Source organism: Pseudophryne corroboree, chromosome 1 (genome assembly GCF_028390025.1).
Source record: "Pseudophryne corroboree isolate aPseCor3 chromosome 1, aPseCor3.hap2, whole genome shotgun sequence".
Lineage (NCBI taxonomy): Eukaryota > Metazoa > Chordata > Amphibia > Anura > Myobatrachidae > Pseudophryne > Pseudophryne corroboree.
In genome coordinates this window covers 292,914,903-292,940,480 of record NC_086444.1, presented here as the reverse complement: position 1 = coordinate 292,940,480, position 25,578 = coordinate 292,914,903, and the positions used below count along the sequence as shown (strand labels likewise).

Below are 25,578 nucleotides of genomic sequence, written 5' to 3'. Positions count from 1 at the left end.
CTCTATGCGAAAAGGTCATGGTGTGGTTACTCCATGACACTTCCCAATTTCCCGGCTTTCGGGGATTGGAGATGTTGAAACATAATAGGGACCTATCCACATGGTATTGGTGGAGCTTCAAACTAGGAGGGCTGGAGATATTAAACCTCCGGTCCACCGGTCTCCCACCATTTAACTCAAGTACCTCCTCTATCGTTAAAGGAAATGGTACTAGCCCTGATTTGCTATGACCCTGAGGTACTTGAGAGCATACCCAACAATCTGTTTTGTTTAACACATTACCCACTAAGGAGTGATAGTCACTCAATGGATGCCGGTCCATATGGATATTAAAACTGGATTGGCATTTCTTAATGCACCCATCCTCAATGACATTGTTACAGAGCCTACAGATACAGTTTTCTTCAGCTAACAATCCTTCACAATTCCTTCTATGGTCAATGCTATCGGATCGTTTTCTGATACTCGCCTTTACTTGTTGGTTAAGTTGTTCTTGGAAAACTACGCCTCCATCTTTATCATCAGAACCCATTCCAGAACCTCTCTCGACCTCCATGGTACTCTCGCCGGAACAGACTGCTCTGGTCAACATTATGGTCAACAGGAAAATCCGGATCACAGTCTCTTGGGGCAAGTCCATCTTATAGGAGGAGACGAAGAAGAATGAGAAGGGGAAAAAAAATAATTGAGGGAGATGGGATGGGAAGTTGGAGAAAAACAATAAAAGGGAACAGGGGATCGACAACTGCTTTTGATCTTGTGGTTCTCGATGCTCAGGTGCCGCCTTAGTCCTCCTGGAACAGACACTCTAGTGATACAACCTCTACCGTCTGTTCCTTATCACAGGACTTCTCTGGATCAACGACCTTCTTACAGTGGGACGAATGAACCCAAGTCTCTCTCTCAGCAACCTTCAATGCTGTAGTGCTAGTCAATAAGACCTGGTATGGTCCTTCCCATCTGTCAATAAGGCAACCTGAGCGTAGAAAATTCCGTATCATTACATAATCCCCAGGTTCAATGTCATGACAATTACTATCTGGTAAATCAGGAATCACTAACTTCAGATTATCATTTTGATTCCTTAACTGTTTACTCATGTTAATCAAGTATTTTACAGTCACTTCATTGTTACACTTCAAATCATCCTGAGGGTTAATCATAACATGCGGTTGTCGACCAAACAAGATTTCAAAGGGAGACAGATTAAGAGGGGACCTGGGAGTGGTTCTGATGCTGTACAGTACAATGGGTAAAGCTTCTGGCCATGTCAATCCTGTCTCTGCCATCACTTTACTCAGTTTATTTTTAATAGTGCTGTTCACTCTTTCCACTTTCGCACTCGCCTGTGGACGGTATGGAGTGTGCAGCTTGCTATCAATTCCCATCAATTTACACATTCCTTGAAAGACATCACCTGTAAAATGGGTACCCCTATCACTTTCGATAATTCTAGGGATACCATATCTACATACAAATTCCTGCACAATTTTCTTAGCAGTAAACATAGCGGTATTTGTGGCCGCCGGAAATGCTTCGACCCAATTTGAAAAAACATCTATACAAACAAGTACATATTTCAAATTTCGACAAGGGGGTAATTGAATGAAGTCAATCTGTATTACCTGGAAAGGGCCGCCGGCAGGTGGGATATGGGATGGTTCTGTAGGTATTGCCTTTCCAATATTCTTTCTCAAACAGGTAAGGCATGACATTGCCCTTTTACTCGCATGAGATGAGAATCCTGGGGCACACCAATATGCTCTTACCAACTTGCACATTCCTTCCCTGCCCAGATGAGTCAGCCCGTGAGCTGCCTCAGCTAAACATGGAAGGTATGCTCTGGGGGCCACCGGTTTACCTTGTCCATCCGTCCAGAGTCCTGAGGACTCCTGGCCATATCCCTTTGCCTTCCAGACTGCCTTTTCCTGTGTGGAACACAAATTTTGCATTTCACACAACTTCTGTGTGTTGATGGTATTAAATACCATCAATTGTGTGGTGTCTGTCTGTCTGGGGGTACCAGCTGCTAATTTAGCCGCTTCGTCTGCTCGGCTGTTACCAAGCGATACTGGGTCTTGGCTATATGTATGTGCTTTACATTTGATAACAGCCACTCTGTCGGGTTCCTGTATCGCTGTTAGAAGCCTTTTTATGTGAGCTGCATGCGCTACCGGTGTACCAGCTGCCGTCATGAAATTTCTGAGGCGCCATAGGGCTCCGAAATCATGGACTACCCTGAATGCGTATCTAGAATCGGTGTAGATATTGGCTGATTTGCCCTTAGCCAATTCACATGCTCTGGTTAGGGCGACCAGTTCAGCAACCTGGGCTGAGTGAGGTGGGCCTAGCGGTTCCGCTTCTATGGTGCCTTGGTCATCTACGACTGCGTATCCAGTACACAAGTCTCCCGAGTCTGACTGTCTATGACAACTACCGTCCGTGTAGAACGTAAGTTCTGCATCTTTCAGTGGGTTGTCACTGATGTCAGGCCTTGCGGTAAAATTTTGGGTCAAATATTCCATACAATCATGAGTGTCTTCCTTTGTATTAAATCCTCTTTCCCCAGTACTCTCATCCTCCACCCTTTGGGTCTGTCCAGACACACTTGGGAGATATGTTGCAGGATTTAATGCACTGCATCTCCTTATGGTGATGTTTACGGGGGCCATTAGTGCCAATTCCCATCTTGTAAACCGCGCTGATGAGACGTGCCTGGTTTGGGCAGAATTTAACAAGGCTGACACTGCATGTGGTGTATGAATTGTGAGGTTGTGACCTAGCACGACGTCTTCGCTTTTCGTTACTAGCAATGCTATCGCAGCAACGCTTCGCAAGCATGTGGGGAGGGATCGCGCTACCGTGTCTAGCTGAGCGCTGTAATATGCTACTGGCCTGCTGGCATCACCGTGCTTTTGGGTTAGTACGCCTGCCGCGCAACCAGCACTTTCTGTTCCGTATAGTTCAAAGGGTTTCCCATAGTCCGGCATACCTAATGCTGGTGCCTGCGTTAGGCACTGTTTAAGTCTCTCAAATGCTGCCTCAGACTCGTCTGTATGCGAAATCCGATCAGGTTTGTTTGAGGAGACCATTTCCTGCAAGGGTAACGCTAGGATGGAAAACCCTGGGATCCAGTTACGGCAATACCCACACATTCCTAAAAATGTTCTGATCTGTTGCTGGGTTTGTGGCAGAGTCATGTCTCTAATTGCTTGAATTCTATCAGCGGTCAGGTGTCTCAGTCCTTGTGTTAGACAGTGTCCCAAATATTTTACCTTAGTTTGGCATAATTGCAACTTGTCTTTGGAAGCCTTGTGTCCTGTGTCTGAAAGATGAAACAGGAGCTGTTTCGTATCCTTCAGGGATGCCTCCAATGAATCAGAACACAGTAGTAGATCATCCACGTACTGTATTAATACTGATCCACTCACTGGTTGGAAAGACTGTAAACAATCATGCAAAGCCTGAGAAAATATACTTGGGCTATCTATGAATCCTTGTGGTAATCGAGTCCATGTGTATTGGACTCCTCTGTATGTGAATGCAAACAAATATTGACTGTCAGGGTGCAGAGGTACCGAAAAGAAAGCGGAGCAGAGGTCAATAACAGTGAAAAATTTCGCAGTGGGAGGGATTTGCATTAGGATGACAGCTGGATTTGGCACTACGGGGAACTGACTCAACTATTTTGTTAATCACCCTTAGATCCTGCACTAGCCGGTAACCCCTCCCCCCACTCTTTTTCACAGGGAAGATGGGACTATTAGCAGTGCTGGACGTTCTTACCAGAATGCCCTGTTGTAGCAAGCGCTTTATTACTGGGAAAACTCCTAACTCCACCTCTGGCTTCAGAGGGTACTGTGGGATTTTTGGAGCTATCCTACCATCTTTTACTTGTACAACTACCGGAGCTACGTTTGCCATTAATCCAGTGTCCTGTCCATCTTTAGTCCAAAGTGACTCTGGTATCTGAGATGTAATTTCTTCTACTTGGGAGGGAGTCCTATTTGTCATAGTGGTATGTGACATTAATTTTGACGGGGAGTCTAACATGTCTCGTACTTCCTGAGCGTGATTCTCAGGTATGTCCAAGAATACACCTTCAGGAGTACAATAAATGACGCACCCCATTTTACACAGTAAGTCTCTTCCCAGGAGATTGGTCGGTGCCGATGCAGCCAGCAAAAAGGAATGCTTGGTATGTAAAGGCCCTATTGTAATCTCTGCTGGTTTGCTAACAGGGTAATGCTGGACTACTCCTGTTACTCCCACGGCTGGAATTGTCCTACCAGTGGTCCTCATGCCAACTGTCGAATTTATCACTGATTTGGCCGCCCCTGTGTCTACAAGAAAGTTTAATGATTTACCAGCTACATTGATTGCAATTTCTGGTTCACTTTCAAGACTTGCAATCAATTTTACTGGCTGCAGATTACAGGTATGGCCACACCCCTATTGGGTATGGTGACCTCCCTGAATCCCGCTGGCAGCAACTACTTGTGATGGAGTTAATTGGGAGCTACCAGAGGCTTGCCAGTCTCTGTTCGGGGGGTATCTTTTTGTTTCCCCTGCATGTGGCTCATAACTCCGTTTCTGCGGACCCTGATCCCAATGTCGTGTGTCGTGTCGTTGTCTAGGGGGTTGGTATGAGTTTCGTACATTCTTTACTCTACAATCTCGTGCCATGTGTCCCTGTTTATGACAAGAATAACAAGTAACCACACTTGACTTACCCACAGGGTTTGGTGATACAAACAAAGGCTGCCTTGTGGTCAGGGCCTGTATACTTACGGCCATTAACTTATCACTTTGTTGTTCCCTGTGTCTGGTGATGTTCCTATCGTGATCAATAGCAGCCTCTCTCAAAGTAGCCACAGACAGACCTCGCCAACATGGTTGTGTGGTCTGTACCCTAGTCTTTAATGATTCTTTTAAACCATCCATCAGTACCGATACTGCTACTTCTCGATGGTTTATGTTTGTTTTAATGTCCTCTATGCCTGTGTATTTTGCCATTTCTGATAATGCTCTGTGAAAATACTCTGCAGCTGTCTCTGACTCCTTCTGTTTAATGGAGAATATCTTGTTCCATCTGACTACCGCTGGGAAATACTCTTTTAACTGTAAGTTTATTCTTTTTACATTATCTTTGTTGTACACATCTGTAAGAGGTACATCCTGATCTAATCCGCAATCAGCTAAAAATTGAGTTGCGTCAACATTGGAGGGTAAACATGCTCTCAGCAATATCTGCCAGTCTTTATTGTTGGGCTCTACAGTGTTACCTAAGTCTCTGATGTATTTTTGACTGGCAACTAAGTCTTTTCTAGGGTCAGGGAATTCAGACACTATGGTCCTTAATTCCATTCTGGAAAATGGGCTATACATGGCAATGTTCCTCACAGGGGTGACCCCTGATGTGTCAGTTTTCCCATTTGGAACAGCTATAACCCTAACAGGAGTAACTCTAACAACATCACTCTGTGTGGGTTCTACAGCCTGTGGTGAAATGGCTTCAGCATAGTGTATGGTGCCGTACTTACCTGTAGATACGACCTCACCTATCCCTCCGCTAGGGGCCTTTGTTACTAATCTCGTGGGTGGAGCTGTGCCTACTGTGGTCTCTGCTATGGTGGCTGCTAGAGAGAGCGCTGAAATTGTTGCCGATTCGTCTTCTTGATCACACTCCTGAGGAAAGTTCAAAACAGGGTACAACTTGCACGGGTTAATACTTGTATTGGTTAATTGGTTAACATTATCTTTAACATTTACACAGTTGCTAAGTGTTTGTGTGTTACACCTTAGTGCGTCATTCTCCGCAACCAATTTCTCTCCTGATATGTATGGTGGCGGTGGGGCCGTGGCTATCAGTTTTCTGATTGAGCCAGATCCCGCCGCCTGAGCCAATCCTCTCTGTATGTCACCCTCCTGTTGCCACAACTGCAAATAATCATAATGCTTGATTCGTCTCTTTGCTGATTTAATGAGACATATCCTTCTCCTTAAATTCGTTAACACTTCTGTGCTGAAGCTACCTACTCTTGGGAATTTCTCCCCGTCATGTACTGTCATTCTCTCCCATTCATCACATAAAGCTTCTGTGTGACTTCCGTATTTCTCACACATTACATACCTTGCCGACCCAATTGGTCGGTTCACTGAATCAACCCGAACCGAGGTTGATCGCCCCCTACCTGAACAAGTGGCCCCCATAGTTCGAAGGTGTTGCTTTATTCAACCAACCCTTACGCAAACCAAATGTCCAAAATAGGCTGACGGTGGCGGTTTACCGAGTACCCCACTCACTCGCCCACGCCGACCAATACGACCTGATCACACCGATATGGTGCTGGCGTACTCGACCTAGGGCCCCTGCGACCTGAACCTCTATTTACTGGAACCTGTGAGGGTGCTCCGAAGAACACTTACTCTTTCCAGTAACTATTGGTTGCTGGATAGTTCCTGAGTGAGCAGCGAACTTCCCTTAAAATAAAAAAAATTACACAAATCACGTTAGAATGTACAAATAGCGTTTATGACCTTCGTACACAAATAGTACCGGTCAGGTTTACTAATGCACACAATTACGTGCGGTACAATCGTTTAGTACACAAGCAACTAATCTTATGTACTGAGCGACCAGTGGAATCGAAAATTGCGGCTGCGAATTCCTTCAGCCAGAGCTTATATGGCCTATATGGGTGTTGCACCAACCCTTTCTTGGTGTTGTGCCTGTGGACTGTATAGCGGACTTCCTTGTCTGCTGTACCTGAACCTGCTGGTCTGTTATGACCTCCTGGTCTGTTACAGTATGACCTCCTGGTCTGCTACACTCTAATGCTCAAATTGTATGTTTTAACCAGGGATGCCTCCCTAGCCACCATGTACGTCACTTACACGCATGTACCTCACGAGAACTCGACTTTTCTTGTGGTTCAACCTGTAAAATTGTATACAACACACTCACTCACCACCTGTACACTTTTGTTTCTATTTCTATTTCTGCGCAGAAATTTCTCTTTAGACCAGATGTGTTACAAATTAGGAGAAGGATCTATTAATTTAAATTTGGAATTAAAAAAAATTTGCGCGATTTATCGCCTGGCGTTATTTACCGCGTGGCGCTACTTATCGCGTTGAGAGGAGAGAAAAAAACTTGTGATTTGAGTTACGTGGGCGTACCCGTACGCTCCGTTGCGTAATATACGCTTCGTGCGTCGGCCCTTGGATTGCGTACGCAAGTCTCAGTCTTTTGTTAGAGACACGTGTACGCAAAGCAAAGATCCACCGTAACACAATTTATACGTTTATCAATGTAGATGATCCTTTATCATCTACCACGCACCACACTGACTTCGCCTTGTCTCTCAGGCACAGCTGTGTGTTTGTCTATACTTTAACTATATTATCTTTACTCTTAAACTATGAAATAGTGACAACTCTCTCTAAGCACGTTTATCAACTATAAAACTGGCAAACAGAAGAGTGATATACGAAAATACACAAATGAAAAGGAAATGCAGATATATATGTGTGCGTGCGTGTGTACGCAAGACAGAAAAATAAACAGTTTTAAAAAGACACTATTGTTTTGTTCTTACCTCCGGTTCCCGGATTCCTTCAGCACCCTTTACTAAGAGAAGCAGACGCTTATCCAAACAGCACTACGAGGAATATGATCTCCCGCCCTTTGCTGCTGGATAATGTCTGCTGAAATTACCTAGTGTAGATATGTGAAGGACAGGACGAGCCCGCAATTGATAAAGCTAAATATTTATCGTATATAATACCCTTTATGAGGTCTAAGAACACTGTACGCTATCTACGTATGAAGTACCGTAAGGGTACGCTAGTTGCGTAACAATCGCTTTGCCGTGATCGAGACGCTCAAGCGTCACGTTCACTCACGGCCAAGAGATCACAGGCAGGCACGTTATTGGCTGTTAACTAACGTAATGATTCGCTATAGCGTAGCGGACGCTCGGGACCACGAGGAGATCACCAGCGGCGCTGACGCTCACTATATTAAACCTTTGTATCTAAACCATAAACAGTGTATTGTGCAGTAAAACCTTAGTGTAATGTTAGAGTGTAAATGCAACACAGTATAACCTTATTACCTTTAAAGCTGTTCGAGCGTCACCGACGCTCTGAGAATACTTAATACTATAAGAAACACACAGATACCGTGCTCAGGGTCCAACGCCTAAAATATATATTATGAATGCTATACTTGCAAAAGAGTTAAACACAATACAAGTCATACACTACAATATAACATAGACTACCTAACCAGATAACTACACAGGAAATACAATACAATACAATTTAAGGGAAAATGAGAGAGAAAGAGAAGGAGAGAGAGAGAGAGAGAGAGAAATTGAGAGAGATTGGCTCGGAATAACAAGAAGATCAATATGATTGCGGAGAAACACTTACGCACAAGGGGAAACGATCGCATGCGCCTCGATATCCAGCTCCCGATTATCAGCAATGAGAACCGTTGAAGAGAGTGACCTGGATATGGTCGGCCTGCCTATTTATGCCCCACACACAATACAATTCAATGGTCCCTACAATCTCATTGTTCATTGGACACAGGAATTCGGCTTCGCATTATAACAAAAGGTCATAGGTTGATTCATACAGGTGGGCTGTGACTGCTTCCAACTGTTCAGGTGGGTGGGATACTGAGTTTCCCGCCGCATGACTAAATAAGAACAAATAATAGTAAATGGACATAAACTTCTTATGTCCATAACTATTCGCATGAGCGATTAATCCGCTCCAAACCAACACCGGAATATTGCTATTTAAATACTCTTCCGATGGGTACCAAACACCACTGTATGACCCCTGTTAGACCCTTCGTACAATACAAAGAGGGATCTCTCTGTTCAGGAACATGCTATATTAACTAAACTTTCAGAATCTATCAAAGGGACCATGATCTACAAAATACATTATTACTGAAAATATGTAACGATTGAGTCGCACGCTACGATCACATAAACTCTACCGTAAATACGCATACCGTGCGCCTGCGGGTGCCCGCGACTGTGAGTATGCGCACGCACGGGAGAGCGCACGCATGCGCAGCGCGGACCAGAATGAGGTGCAAATATGGCAGTGTGTATAGAGATATTTTTCTGACTTTGACACTAAATTAGCAAAACTGTACCTGAAGCTGAATAAGGACCATAGCCATTTATTAAAGAAAAAAAATTATATAATGGCTCAGACTGGACCCGCATCTGTTTAATCAGAATCCAGAATCTCCTCCTGGATGTCTGAGCGCTCTCTGAAGCTCAACATGGACAAAACTCATTATCTTTCCCCAAGCCACAGCAACACCCCCTCAAATATCTCTATCACTGTTGACAACAGTGTTCCCCAACTCTGCTGCCTGGGCGTCACTCTTGACTCCTTCCTCTCCTTTGCACCCCACATCCAAGCTCTGGCACAATCCTGTCGGTTCCAGCTACGCAACATTGCTCGCATCAGGCCATTTCTCTCCCAGAGTGCAACTAAACTTATCATCCACTCACTGGTCATCTCACGACTCAACTACTGCAATATTCTCCTCACTGGCCTCACTTGCTCCCATCTTGCTCTCCCCCAATCTGTCCTTATCTCCGCAGCTAGACTCATCTTCCTCCCCCGCCGCTCCACATCTGCCACTCCCCTTCGACAAAATCTACACTGGCTCCCTTTCCCCTACAGAATCCTCTTCAAACTCCTCACCCTCACATACAAGGCCATCTCTAATTCCCCTGCTCCCTACATCTCCAACCTCCTCTCCCTTCATACTCCCTCCCGCCACTATGGTCAGCCCATAACCCACCTATTCATCAAAGCGTACCCCTCCGATGCATAACCTAGTCCTTAGGCTGCTCTTTCATTCCCCTGCCCCATGTCTTGAACATCTCTGCTTTGCTTACATACTGCCATCAGGCTTGCTCCCGCTTGCTCGCACCTCATGTCATCTGTCTGTCGCCCCTCCCCACTAGATTGTTAGCTCTTCAGAGCAGGGCCCTCTTTCCTCTTGTTGTCAAAGCCCTCTTCTCGACACATTTCACTCACAGCTCTCTCCTACTCAGTGACCATCTTTACCTGCTTTTTCTCCTGCTGGTAAAGGCTCATCTCTATCTATGGCCGCCAGCCCCAAGTAGTACGATGGTTACTCCCTCGCTACTTACTTCTAAGCTGTATTATGTTTTGAGAATTGTGGTGCTCTTTGTTACCTGTACTCTATTTTGTTATTTATTTACTGTAATGCTAAGTTTTGTCTCCCTGTACTGTCCTTTGTACGGCGCTGCAAAACACTTATGGCGCCCTATAAATAAAATGTAATAATAATAATAATAATAATAATAATAATAATAATTATCAGTGAACAATGGTAATATGGTATTTTGCAAATTTTGCAATACTAGATCTGCAACAACATTGTTGCCTCCAGGATATTCTATTCATACATGATGTTGTATCAAAGTTTGATGTCAAAAACTTGGTGACAAAATTTGGAAGTAATAGAATAATTTATATATAATACTCTATCACATTGTACTTGCAATGGATTTATGCTGCTGCATAGGCTCTATGAGGACAGGACATTCACTATGCAGAATATGCATTCTCAGAACAGACACTCAAAATGTTTTAAAAGATGGGTGAAAAATGAATAAATCTTCTACGATGCATGCGTTACCCTGAGTGTACGCTCAAAGGTGCTGTTGTTTACGGGATAGACGGTATCACAAGCATGGTGGAAAAATGGGCATTCCTGTTGGTGACTGGGAGATAGTTAGTAGTGCACACACACTATTATTATTCTACTCATTTTTGTAGTCAAAACTCTGGAGTGAAATGTCTATGGGCCTAATTTGGACCTGATCGCACCTCTGCGAATTTGCAGAGGTTTGCAATTGGATAGTTGCCACCCAGAGTGAAAGTATGCGTACTCCATGTGAAAAGCTTTGCGAACGGCGTTCAGCTGCAAATCCGTTCGTAACTCACTCACCATCTAAATGATGTTTCCAGTCTGTGTGTAACCTACTCCTACAGTTCGATACAACGAGGCTGATCGGGGCCGGAGTTGACGTCACACACGCCTGCGTTTTTCCTGACACTCCCAGAAAATGTCCCGTTACCACCCCTAAACGGCCGCTTCCTGTCAATCAGCCTGCATTCGCCTAGCGATCAAAAAAGATGCGGGATTTTTTTGCAATTTGGCGTTTCTGCCCATTACAATCCATACTCATGCACAATCATACAATAATTGGCTGCTGTGCAATTTCGCACAATAGCGATCAAGTCTGAATTAGGCCCAATGACAGGTGAGGCACTGCCTCCCCTGCCTATCATTTCCGCACATCTCTAATCAAAACTCACCAAATTTCCAGCAGTATATACTTCTGCACCTGTGTATAATGTCCACGTTAACCCTTTGACTCCTATATTGTGTGTAAATCTGGCTCTGGTACTAGCCAGTGCCTCCTGAGCCATTTATCTCACCGCACGTCCCTTCTTGTGACGGGTGTGTCACAGACATGCCAATGCAAGTGGCTGCATTCACAGACGCACAGCCACAAATATAGGTGGTCATGGTCAGACGGAGTCGGAGACACTGCACCTGCTGTAGGGCAGGTGCAATTTTCGATGATGAAACTGATGGCGGTGTATAAGGACTTCACTGTTCTCCTGAAGTGAAGTATTTCGCTAGGTAGGTGCAAGTAGCCAGGGTGCAATGTCATTCCTTGGATTGGGAAGTGGGCATACACTTAGGAATGCTCTGGGTAAGTTACTTGTTCATACAAAGAAGTACAAGTCTGTAGTTCTTGTGGTTCATAAATAACCTTTAGAGGATTGAGGGGCCCATTTGTTAGTGAATATTTGCAGCTTATTGCCCCCCAAATACCTGTATTCGGGGGTAACCGCAAATATTTAGTATCACACAAATGTCACAGAGGGACCACAGCAGAATACTCTCCATTACTGACATCAACCGCAATCCCCATAGATATTTATGGGGGATGCATATGCAATGTGTCATGACTGAGGTTTTTGTGAACCCGGTGTAGTGAAGTCTGTGCGGGCGACTGGAGGATTATGTGAATACTACCACTGACCTGGTTTGGAAATGCTGTGGACTCTGGGTTTCCTCCGGTGACTGGGAAGAGGAACCGCAGCAGAGATGGCCGAATCTAGGTTCTCCTCATGCAGGATTAGGTCGGCAGACAGGAGGCATGCTGAGGGTCTCCTGAAAGACAGAACTGGAAAGGCACTGATGAATCAGTGAAGAATACCAGGTATAATTGTGCTAAAGGGCACGGGGTGCTTGGAGACACTGAGGTGCTTGCGGACACTGAGGTGCTTGCGGACACTGAGGTGCTTGCGGACACTGAGGTGCTTGCGGACACTGAGGTGCTTGGAGACACTGAGGTGCTTGGAGACACTGAGGTGCTTGGAGGCACTGAGGTGCGTGGAGGCACTGAGGTGCGTGGAGGCACTGGGGTGCGTAGAGACACTGGGGTGCGTAGGGGTGCTGAGGCACGGAGGTGCTGGAAGCACGGAGATGCTGTGGCACGGAGGTACTGAGGCACGGAGGTGCTGTGGCACGGAGGTACTGAGGCACGGAGGTGCTGGAAGCACGGAGGTACTGAGGCACTGAGGCACGGAGATGCTGAGGTGCTGAGTCACGGAGATACTGAGGTGCTGGAAGCACGGAGGTACTGAGGCACGGAGGTACTGAGGCACGGAGGTGCTGTGGCACGGAGGTGCTGTGGCACGGAGGTGCTGTGGCACGGAGGTGCTGGAAGCACGGAGGTACTGAGGCACTGAGGCACGGAGATGCTGAGGTGCTGAGGCACGGAGATGCTGAGTCACGGAGATACTGAGGTGCTGGAAGCACGGAGGTACTGAGGCACGGAGATGCTGAGGCACGGAGATGCTGAGTCACGGAGATACTGAGGTGCTGAGGCACGGAGATGCTGAGGCACGGAGATGCTGGAAGCACGGAGATGCTGAGGCACGAGGTACTGAGCCCTGGAGATCCCAACTACAACAGTAGTAAAACTGAAACACGACAGCTGTGGTTTTCAGTGGAGAACACGGAATTCAGTACTGTGCCTTTAAGACGAAACATTGCAGCTGTACCTTTACATTGAGACTCAGGGAAATGGTGAAATCAAATGGCAACACACAAATAAACCAAACGGTAACAAGGGAACAGAGTTTCCACAGGAACTTAGGTACAAAGGTTACCTTTAGGGAGCTCAGCTTAAGACCCACACAAGGCTGTATGTGACACAAGGAACTGGCCCAGATTCCAACTCAGCCTCCTGATTTATACTTCCTGGTCCTTGATGATTGGTGGGCAGGATTAGGTGATGTCACTGTCATGTGACTACTCTAGCCAAGGCTGTGATGTAGAATGAGGCCTAGCAGGCCAAGAGAACACTGAAGCCTGGACTTCTGCAAAACACAGGATGCTTGCTTTTAGATTACTGAATTCAGCCTCACACAGGAGATCACCACAGGTGGAGCTGATTACCTCTCAGGCAGCGAACTCAGGAAAACTCATAGTGCTGACAAGCTGTTTAACTCCGTGAGTGAAAAGACACAGGATCCAGGACAGATGGCAGGGGTAAGTCACCAAATATAAACCTACAGTCAGGATTGTGACAGTATCCCCCTCTTCAAGGGTGGACTCCGGACACCCATCTTGAATCTTAGAGGAACTTGATGAATAACTTGTACACAAAGCTTCTAAAAAGTGGAAACCAGAGGGTCCAGAACAAAACTTAAGCTGGATTCTTTAGAAGTCTTCCTGATCTTCATCTTCAGAACAGGTAGACCATCCATCATAGACAAGACTGGAATTTCCTTCATCCGAAAGGACTGAGGAATAAACTGTAGAAGGTTCCTCTCCTCGTTTTGTAGTGCGAGAAGATTGTGCTTTCGAAGCTAGCACTCCACTGAGGCTTAAATTAAATCTTGTTCTATAACGAGGACTTTTCATACAGAGACCTGTAGAGCTTTTTGGTGATTCTGGAACCTCTTCATGCATGGAAGCATAACAGGAAGGAACAGCACCTCCCAGGAAAGGAGTAGCATCATAAACTGGATCAAATTCAGAGTCTGAGTCCAAGTCTAACGGAAAATACAAATCTCCTTTAGATACACAGTTTGAAAAATGACCTAGAAGTGCACTGTAACTTTAAATTCTTTGGCGGAGAACTTAGTATTGAGCTAGGAGAGACTCCTACATGACCAACCTGAATGGTCGGATTCCTACGGAAGGAGATACTTGGACTATCTTTGGCAGGCTTAGAGGATGAAACTGAAGAAAGCTTTGGCTGGACGAGTAGGACTGGATTGGATCCGAGGATACTTGAATTGGCTGGAGCCAAAGGAGACGGACCAGGCTGGTCCTGGAGTATTGCTGGACCGGCTGTAACCGGGACGGACTGACCAGGCGGAACCTGGAGTATTGCTGGACCGGCTGGAACCGGGACGGACTGACCAGGCGGAGCCTGGAGTATTGCTGGACCGGCTGGAACCGGGACGGACTGACCAGGCTGGGCCTGGAGTATTGCTGGACCGGCTGGAACCGGGACGGACTGACCAGGCAGGGCCTGGAATATTGCTGGACCGTCTGGAACCGGGACGGACTGACCAGGCAGGGCCTGGAGTATTGCTGGACCGGCTGGAACCGGGACAGGCTGAGCCCTTTCTTCACAGGGCTGGGCTGAGGCAAGAGCCCCCTCTTCACGGGGCTGGGCTGAGGCAAGAGCCCCCTCTTCACGGGGCTGGGCTGAGGCAAGAGCCCCCTCTTCACGGGGCTGGGCTGAGGCAAGAGCCCCCTCTTCACGGGGCTGGGCTGAGGCAAGAGCCCCCTCTTCACGGGGCTGGGCAGCACTCTGTAGAATCTCGGGCTGGGCAGCACTCTGTAGAATCTCGGGCTGGGCAGCACTCTGTAGAATCTCGGGCTGGGCAGCACTCTGTAGAATCTCGGGCTGGGCAGCACTCTGTAGAATCTCGGGCTGGGCAGCACTCTGTAGAATCTCGGGCTGGGCAGCACTCTGTAGAATCTCGGGCTGGGCAGCACTCTGTAGAATCTCGGGCTGGGCAGCACTCTGTAGAATCTCGGGCTGGGCAGCACTCTGTAGAATCTCGGGCTGGGCAGCACTCTGTAGAATCTCGGGCTGGGCAGCACTCTGTAGAATCTCGGGCTGGGCAGCACTCTGTAGAATCTCGGGCTGGGCAGCACTCTGTAGAATCTCGGGCTGGGCAGCACTCTGTAGAATCTCGGGCTGGGCAGCACTCTGTAGAATCTCGGGCTGGGCAGCACTCTGTAGAATCTCGGGCTGGGCAGCACTCTGTAGAATCTCGGGCTGGGCAGCACTCTGTAGAATCTCGGGCTGGGCAGCACTCTGTAAACTCTCGGGCTGGGCAGCACTCTGTAGACTCTCTGGCTGGGCAGCACTCTGTAGACTCACTGGCTGGGCAGCACTCTGTAGACTCACTGGCTGGGCAGCACTCTGTAGACTCACTGGCTGGGCAGCACTCTGTAAACTCACTGGCTGGGCAGCACTCTGAAGACTCTCTGGGGCTGGACGCTCTGAAGACGCCCCTCCTGGGGCTGGACGCTCTGAAGACGCCCCTCCTGGGGCTGGACGCTCTGAAGACGCCCCTCCTGGGGCTGGACGCTCTGAAGATGCCCCTCCTGGGGCTGGACGCTCTGAAGACGCCCCTCCTGGGTCTGTGGACACGGACTCCTCTGTGACTGTAAATGGCTTGAACATTCTTCTCTGGACACCCAACTTGGGATAAGGTCTTTTAACCACCGGACCCCAGTCATAAATTTGAGTCTCTCTCAGAAGAGTAGCCTTCTTGATACCCCTGTCAGCAGCAGAAGGATCGGATACTGTGGATGACTTGTAAACATGAGCACTATGATACTGAGATTTGTCACTATTACCTGGCTTGCGAAGAATGCAGTCTTTAACAAAATGACCAGAATTTCCACAGTAAAGACAGAGATGTAGCTCCTTACGCCGCTGACGTTCAGCTTCAGAGAGCTTGGGCCGTGGATAGCTCTGATGAAAAACTTTCCCTTGCGCAGAGGAAGAGACTCTATTAACTGGATGGGACAAAACAGGATCAACAACGTTGGTAGTATTCCTGAGGAGATCAGGCATCACAGAGAGAATACTAGGCAAAAGTTCTTGTAACTAGTAACATCTGGTAGAAAATCTGCAGTTGGTCAGGAGTCTTAGAGCAGAAGGTCATAGAATCTCTGGAGGACGAATTCCGCTGCAGACACTGTGCCAATCGATGCTGAGTCGACTCCAGACCTTCCAAGCGTCCTGCAATATTGCTTAGGAGGTCATGCGTCAGACTAACACTTTCGGCCGGGTCCATGTGGCCAGTTCCTACTGTCATGACTGAGGTTTTTGTGAACCCGGTGTAGTGAAGTCTGTGCGGGCGACTGGAGGATTATGTGAATACTACCACTGACCTGGTTTGGAAATGCTGTGGACTCTGGGTTTCCTCCGGTGACTGGGAAGAGGAACCGCAGCAGAGATGGCCGAATCTAGGTTCTCCTCATGCAGGATTAGGTCGGCAGACAGGAGGCATGCTGAGGGTCTCCTGAAAGACAGAACTGGAAAGGCACTGATGAATCAGTGAAGAATACCAGGTATAATTGTGCTAAAGGGCACGGGGTGCTTGCGGACACTGAGGTGCTTGCGGACACTGAGGTGCTTGGAGACACTGAGGTGCTTGGAGACACTGAGGTGCTTGGAGACACTGAGGTGCTTGGAGGCACTGAGGTGCGTGGAGGCACTGAGGTGCGTGGAGGCACTGAGGTGCGTGGAGGCACTGAGGTGCGTGGAGGCACTGGGGTGCGTAGGGGTGCTGAGGCACGGAGGTGCTGGAAGCACGGAGATGCTGTGGCACGGAGGTACTGAGGCACGGAGGTGCTGTGGCACGGAGGTACTGAGGCACGGAGGTGCTGTGGCACGGAGGTGCTGGAAGCACGGAGGTACTGAGGCACGGAGATGCTGAGGCACTGAGGTGCTGAGGCACGGAGATGCTGAGTCACGGAGATACTGAGGTGCTGGAAGCACGGAGGTACTGAGGCACGGAGGTGCTGAGGCACGGAGGTGCTGTGGCACGGAGGTGCTGTGGCACGGAGGTGCTGGAAGCACGGAGGTACTGAGGCACTGAGGCACGGAGATGCTGAGGTGCTGAGGCACGGAGATGCTGAGTCACGGAGATACTGAGGTGCTGGAAGCACGGAGGTACTGAGGCACGGAGATGCTGAGGCACTGAGGTGCTGAGGCACGGAGATGCTGAGTCACGGAGATACTGAGGTGCTGGAAGCACGGATGTGCTGAGGCACGGAGATGCTGAGGCACGGAGATGCTGGAAGCACGGAGATGCTGAGGCACGAGGTACTGAGCCCTGGAGATCCCAACTACAACAGTAGTAAAACTGAAACACGACAGCTGTGGTTTTCAGTGGAGAACACGGAATTCAGTACTGTGCCTTTAAGACGAAACATTGCAGCTGTACCTTTACATTGAGACTCAGGGAAATGGTGAAATCAAATGGCAACACACAAATAAACCAAACGGTAACAAGGGAACAGAGTTTCCACAGGAACTTAGGTACAAAGGTTACCTTTAGGGAGCTCAGCTTAAGACCCACACAAGGCTGTATGTGACACAAGGAACTGGCCCAGATTCCAACTCAGCCTCCTGATTTATACTTCCTGGTCCTTGATGATTGGTGGGCAGGATTAGGTGATGTCACTGTCATGTGACTACTCTAGCCAAGGCTGTGATGTAGAATGAGGCCTAGCAGGCCAAGAGAACACTGAAGCCTGGACTTCTGCAAAACACAGGATGCTTGCTTTTAGATTACTGAATTCAGCCTCACACAGGAGATCACCACAGGTGGAGCTGATTACCTCTCAGGCAGAGAACGCAGGAAAACTCATAGTGCTGACAAGCTGTTTAACTCCGTGAGTGAAAAGACACAGGATCCAGGACAGATGGCAGGGGTAAGTCACCAAATATAAACCTACAGTCAGGATTGTGACACAATGCAGCCATATTTCCCAAACTCCAGAATGCAAAGCATTTTTGAGCTTGGCCCCTACAGCTAAAGCCATCTGGAGATGGTGTTAGCATGTTGTGGCCTATGGGCTATACTTCATATAATTAGCCAGCAGAGGGTACCCCCGGAACAATCCCCGGCAATGGCTGCCACGAATATGTGGTCAGCGGGTCCACACATGCGCAGGAGCCCCGCAACTATGCTGTCTTGCTGATGTAGACTGTTACAGTACATCCCGCAATAAGTTTCACATCCTGCAGTGCTATTCTAGGTGCTAATATTGTATAGAAATGCAAAAGCAGTTCTTGATAAATGGTGTGGTAGGAGAGTTGCAAGATAAATGCGGCCAATAAATTGGGAGGACTGACTCCAGCAAGTGTAGTTTTTAAACGGTTCATGTTGTCAATGTGGGAAGAAGAAAACATTGCTGCTTTGCTCTGGTGGCTTCTCACATGTGGGTGATGGGATGGATGACATTGGTCACCCACAGTTTGGTCACCCACAACGCAGTGACCTACAGTAGTAATTATAGTCTGTTGCTGTAATACAAATATTGAAATCTGTGCTTAGTGAAACAGCCATAAGAGAATGTTGTATTTTGGGGAAAATGGTAATAGATAACCTAGTAATGTAATATGTAGTAATATATCACATCCCCAGTGGACAATTTTCTTTATAAACACCTTTTTATTCAACTACAATACATAAGAGATAATTTTAATTTTTAACCTTTGCAGGGACAGGCTCCTATCATTATTGCCCATGTTCCTGCATGTAAATCTGGCCACATTGCCCCCATACATCTCAATGTGCATCATTAAGAAATGATGTTTCTGATACATCAGCCGCTTAATATAAAATGATGTTTCCTGCTGCTCTGGGAAGGATGACCCCAAATATGCAGCTTCTACAAGATGAAGCTTTGATTTGTGTTTGAGAACTGAGTTTTAAATGAAAATCTACAGTTTGTTGCTATTATTCTTACCCTAATATTGAGGGTCTAAACAAAATAAACAACTACAGTAAAGCACCAGCTGAATTGTTAGCGTGTTCCAGATTGATAGTATTTGTATTGTTTTCTTTTCTAGGAATTTTTCTTTGATATAAAGCACAGCGATTTGGCAAAGAAACAATTAGATGTATCGGTGTGGGACTATGATATTGGCAAATCCAATGATTATATAGGTAAGATCATGATATATATGTCATATATGTATATTAAAGACAATCCAATACTGCACAGGCCCTATATCACTACATTTGTGGTCTCCAGTACATTCAGAATGCAAGAATCAGTTTCTGACACACAGTACATGTAATCCGGTTGGCAGCTATCTCCGTGTCATCTGCATGTGTGTGTCTGTCTATTCAGGTAAGCAGCTGCCATATTGCATGTTTATATAGAGTGCAATCAGTATATTACCCCATCATCATTTTTTATTCCTATCCTTTATTTAGAAGACACCAACATATCACTCAGCCCTATACACTGAACGCATTGTGATACAAACAAATGACACCTAATGACATGAAACAGAAGGCACACATACATTTGCATAAACAAGCTTACATGATGATGATGATGATGATGATGATTATTATTAACATTTATCTCTAAAGCACCAGCACATAACTTTGTGCTTTACAATTGGGAGCAACACAGTAATACAATGAGACTGGTTACTTATAGACAGAGAGGTAAGGGGTCCTGCCCACATGCTTCCAGTTTATATGATAACAGCTTGAAGGGTTTGGGTTATTGTCATTGTCAACTGAAATAAAGATGTCAAATCTGTAGATACTGTTGGAAGGTGGGAGCATTATTATCTCTGTTCTTGGAAGATTGAGTTTGACAAGTGGTGAGATGACATCCAGGATGAAATGGTAGATAGACATTCAGTCATGCAGGCCAACACAGATGGTGAGAGATCTGGAGAGTATAGGTACATATGGACATAATCCATATAGATATGATACTGAAATCTGAATGAACTTATACATATTCCAAGAAGAGTTGAGTATGAAAAAGAAGAGCAGAGGACCAAGTGAGCCTTGTGGCAGTCCAGCTAACAAGGAAGCGGAGAGGAGGTGGATCCATAGATTGTAAGCTTGCGAGCAAGGCCCTCCTACCTCTATGTCTGTCTGTTTTTGCCAAGTTTGTTCTATTAGGCTGGGGCCACACATAGCGGCCAAGCAGGTCCTGTTGAACAGGACACACTTTGCCGGAAGGGGTCTCTGTGTGCACACGGATCCTGTTCTGCGGGATGCCGCAGAACAGGATCCGGTCAGTGACACGCGGGATTTCATAGAACACAGTGTGGTGCAGCCGCACTGTGTGAACACATTCATTGAAATGTAGGTGTTCACACTGAAATCCCGTCGGCCTGCCATCCGGCCCAACCGCAGCATGCTGCAATTGGATCCGGTGGCGGCGGGAATGCCACACATGTGTGGGCGCCTGCATAGGCAGCCATGTGCAGTCTCCTTGCGGCCAAGCGGGTCCCGCTGAATGGGACCCGCTTAACCGCTATGTGTGGCCCCAGCCTAACTGTTGTTCTAATTGTAAAGCGCAACAGAATATGCTGCTCTATATAAGAAACTGTTTATAAATAATAATAAATAATACATAAATCCAGAGAAACTAACAGTGAAACAGTAGGATGAGAGCCAGGATAGTGTCCTGGCATTTGTAGCATTTGTAAGACAGTGGTCAGAGAGACACCAGGAGAATTAGATGTGAGTTATGGCCTTTAGATTTAGCAGTACACAAATCATTGATCAACTTAGTCAGTGCAGTCTCTTACATTCTAAGGAAGTGTGGGAAGCACTTGATATTGAAATATTGGAACAAGTCATTTACTAGTTCCAGGCAGCTGATTACAAGCTACAATGCTAGTTCTTGGGTCTGGGTAGCTGATGGTTACAGGTACAGTGGTAGTACCTGGCTCCGGACAGCTAATGATTAGAGGTAAAGTGCTATTTTATGGCTCTGAGCAGCTGATGATTACAGGTACAGTGGTAGTTCCTGACAATGGACAGCTGATTATTACAGGTACAGTGCTAGTTCCTGACTCTGAGTGGCTGATGATTACAGGTACAGTGCTAGTTCTTAACTCTGAGCAGCTGATAACAGGTACTTTACAGTGCTAGTTCCTGACTTGGAGCAGCTGATGATACCAGGTACAGTGCTAGTACCCATACTTGCCTACCTGACCCTCTCCATGAGGGAGAAAATGCTCTGTTCCTGGACTTTCCTGGTAATGTATGATTGCCATCACCTGTGGTGAGCTAGTTAATTGATAAGAAAGGTGTTTCACCACAGGTGATGGCAATCATACATTACCAGGAAAGTCTAGGAGCAGAGCATTTTCTCCCTCATGGAGAGGGTCAGGTAGGCAAGTATGCTAGTACCTGAATCAGCAGCTGATAATTACAGGTGCAGTGCTAGTCCAGGCTCTGAGCATCTGATGAGTACAGGTACTGTACAGTGCTAGTTCATGACTCTGATCAGCTGATAACAGGTACTGTACAGTGCTAGTTCATGACTCTGATCAGCTGATAACAGGTACTGTACAGTGCTAGTTCATGACTCTGATCAGCTGATAACAGGTACTGTACAGTTCTAGTTCATGACTCTGATCAGCTGATAACAGGTACTGTACAGTGCTAGTTCATGACTCTGATCAGCTGATAACAGGTACTGTACAGTTCTAGTTCATTACTCTGATCAGCTGATAACAGGTACTGTACAGTTCTAGTTCATTACTCTGATCAGCTGATAACAGGTACTGTACAGTGCTAGTTCATGACTCTGATCAGCTGATAACAGGTACTGTACAGTGCTAGTTCATGACTCTGATCAGCTGATAACAGGTACTGTACAGTTCTAGTTCATGACTCTGATCAGCTGATAACAGGTACTGTACAGTGCTAGTTCATGACTCTGATCAGCTGATAACAGGTACTGTACAGTGCTAGTTCATGACTCTGATCAGCTGATAACAGGTACTGTACAGTGCTAGTTCATGACTCTGATCAGCTGATAACAGGTACTGTACAGTGCTAGTTCATGACTCTGAGCAGCTGATAACAGGTACTGTACAGTGCTAGTTCATGACTCTGAGCAGCTGATAACAGGTACTGTACAGTGCTAGTTCATGACTCTGAGTAGCTAAGGATTGCAGGTACAGTGCTAGTTCCAGGCTCTGAGAAGCTGAAGATTATAGGTACAGTGTTAGTTCCTGGATCAGCAGCTGATCATTACAGGTGCAGGGCTAGTTCCAGACTCAGCAGCTGATCATTACAGGTACAGTGCTAGTTCCTGACTCAGCAGCTGATCATTACAGGTAGAGTGCTAGTCAGGGGTGATTTAAGAGAGGTCTGTGTTCAGGCCCCGTGTGGGCCCCTTCCTTCCTAACAGGAGTGCTGTGGACTCTGGCACCACTCCCTTTCAGACAACCTGGGTTGCTAAAAATAAAATGAAAACTAAATATGGCTTACATTTTACTTTGTGTCTTAAGTATATAGAGAGGTTAAGTATTGGCTTGGCCAGGCATGAATACAACATGATTGCAGTACAGATGATATGCAGCTATATAAAATCTAATCAAAGCTTAATTACCACTGAAGATGTAGAAGTGTCACTCAAAATACCAACATACAGTATGTTCGTCACCACTCTAAAGAGCAACTGATATGTATTATTAGTACATTTTTTAGCAACATTTTTTTGCATGTAATGCTGTCATTTTCTAATCATGATTTGCAATAAGACAGTTGGAATAGATGTCAATAGGAATCAACCAACCTCTATCAGTTATAGAATGCCCTTGATAAATACTAACTGAAAGATGATTGGTTGATATGGACAACTTCTCCACCTGCCCTCTTTAAAAGGTTTGATACATCTCCCTTTCTTAAGGTAAACTAGAGGGCAGATTGTCAAATGAACTCGCGATCCTTTCCACAGACCATGGAAATTATTGCTGCAGAGATTAAGGAGAAAGATGAAGCCTTACGTCATCCATCTGGTCTCCTATAAAATATTATGCTTGTAGGACATGTCTGCCTTTGTGAGCTAGCTTCTTCAGAATTAGATGTCACAAACCATTATGATCTATTTAGCCAATACCTACCTAACAATTGTAAATCGCAACAGAATATGCAGGTGCTATATAAAATAAATACATGTTAATAACTGATGAATATCTAAAGATGTGTCCTCTTACATCCTTGCTGCAGTCACACTAAACGGCCCTCAAGTCACATTATGCCGTGGCGGGACTCGGCAGCGCTGAGCATTTTTTTTTTTGCGTTTTTCCCCACGATAATCTGTCTTAGATGCAAAGTAATGTAACAGGACACAGAAGCAGCTTCTGCTTCTTAAAATGATATGCAGCATGCCTATATTTTGTGTGTAATTGCGGCTCTATCTGCATTTGAAATGCCACGTTACAGTGTTTTCCAGGAAAACTCTGCAGCAGAGCATTTTGCATGCAAATACAGTCACAGTCACATACAGGATATAGGCATGCTGCATATCATTTTAATCAGCAGAAGTTGCTTCTGCGTCCTATTACTTTGCGTCTAAGACACATTTTTGCAGAAAAAAATGCAAAAAAGAAGCTTGGCACTACTGCGTTATACAGCACTCATGCGTTCTGTAACGCGACTTGTAGCACATGAAGCAAAGATGTAGGAGGACACATCTATATAGTCTCTTCAGGGAGGATATTGCCATTTGGCACAATATTTAGCATTCTCTAGGATCATGTGCCATTGCTGAGATATTAGGCACATGTGAATGATAACTTACATTTTCAGAAGTATTGCTGCAGGTCAGAAAAGGCCTGTCTCATTTGTGTGTGCTCTAGATACACATTTACAGATGTCACGGGATAACCTGATTGCCTATATCATTCATGGATGCCTCCCTTACAGGTGGATGTCAGCTGGGCATCACTGCCAAAGGAGAGCGCTTGAAACACTGGTATGAGTGCCTGAAGAACAAAGACAAAAAGATTGAGCGCTGGCATGTTCTACAGAATGAAAACCACGTAGCAAGTGATTAAATGGCAGCTGCGGTGTTTTACAAACATTTACGCTCCGTACCAAGTCACTGTAAACTTTTTATGTCTTGTCTTCCAAAGCATTCACACTTTTAGCTATTAGCGATAGAAAAGAAAAAAAATAGATGCTATTGTATCCTTTATCAGATAAACTAAAACTGCATTTGTGTATGTCCTCCAGACAAACGCTGACAGAAATGGTATTTTAATGATACACGTGTATGTCATTTAGCCTTCCCTTTGCCACTTTCTACCTATTTTTGCCCAATGCTTATGAAACACATTGTTATCTTCACTGCTGTTACGCTATGAAGACTCCTATAAATTGTATTTATTTTCTTTGAAACCTTTACTAAGTCACAATGTCTTTGTGTAAATGATTCATACGTTGTATGTGTACTACTTGTCTTATTGTTGGTAGAAATTGTTATTGCTTATTTAAAAGGTACAGGTTGTAACTCCTACAACTTCCTGTGCAGTTCCCGAGTGTATACAGTATTTCAGAGCACAAAACAGCAATACTGATTCTGATGAAAGTTCTACAGCTTTTATGTTAATCTGTTGGGTAATATGCCAACTGACCAAAATGGTTGCACATAAGAAACGGACAAAAGTACCATTTTACTCTAACTTCTAGCATATTCTTTCACAGCAGTCCAGTTTTCCAAAAAAACAACAGTATAATAGAACTCCACACTGTATGAATTCATTTCAGTTAGCAAATTGTACGATAGAACTTGTTGCTATACCCTAAGCACATTTGGTAATTTAGTAATATGCAGAATTACAACAAAAAGGACTCTTGCATTAATTGCACTATATAAATAAAAATGCTGGATCAATAATCGAGAATGAAATTCTTCTACAGAAATTATTTATTGCTTTAAGCATATATGTGATACAACTTGCAGTTCAGATAGTTTTGCATTATATATAGAGAAAAAATATTGATACCCAAATAGTTACAGCTGTACATTTACTGATAGTAAAGTATAGTATAAACCTGTTATTTACGTGTTTACTATACAGTATAACAGCGTTACTATACGTAAATATAGTGAAGGAGACAGTGACTTAACAAAGTTACATATTGGGCAAGCCCATTGAGCAAGCCCATTGTTAATTCTGCAAGGTCAATCTTTGGTCCTACAACCAAAATATGTTCAACTTTGTTTACCTTACATTTTACCAGAATCAGCTGAACACACAATAGTTTTATATAGCTACAGTACTCCTATAAATTGTTTACAAAATGTAATGTTTACCTTGTTAGTTTGGAGAAGTCCAATAAAGAAAATATTTGTGTATAGAGAGAGAGACATATATAAAAATTGATAGTTTTTTCAGTACTTCAGATGAGATCAAGAGTTATATTCAAAAG

General features: G+C 45.4%; 1 protein-coding gene across 1 annotated transcript in view; it reads left to right on the top strand.

Annotated features, from left to right (window-relative positions):
* RPH3A (rabphilin 3A) overlaps positions 1-24,549 on the top strand; it is a 407,102-nt gene extending 382,553 nt beyond the window's left edge. Inside the window, exons 19-20 of the mRNA XM_063964354.1 lie at positions 19,218-19,314; positions 24,070-24,549. Coding sequence (XP_063820424.1) covers positions 19,218-19,314; positions 24,070-24,200 — 228 coding nt within the window. The 3' untranslated portion in view covers positions 24,201-24,549. The remainder of the gene's footprint in view (positions 1-19,217; positions 19,315-24,069) is intronic.
* Positions 24,550-25,578: the final 1,029 nt, after the last annotated feature.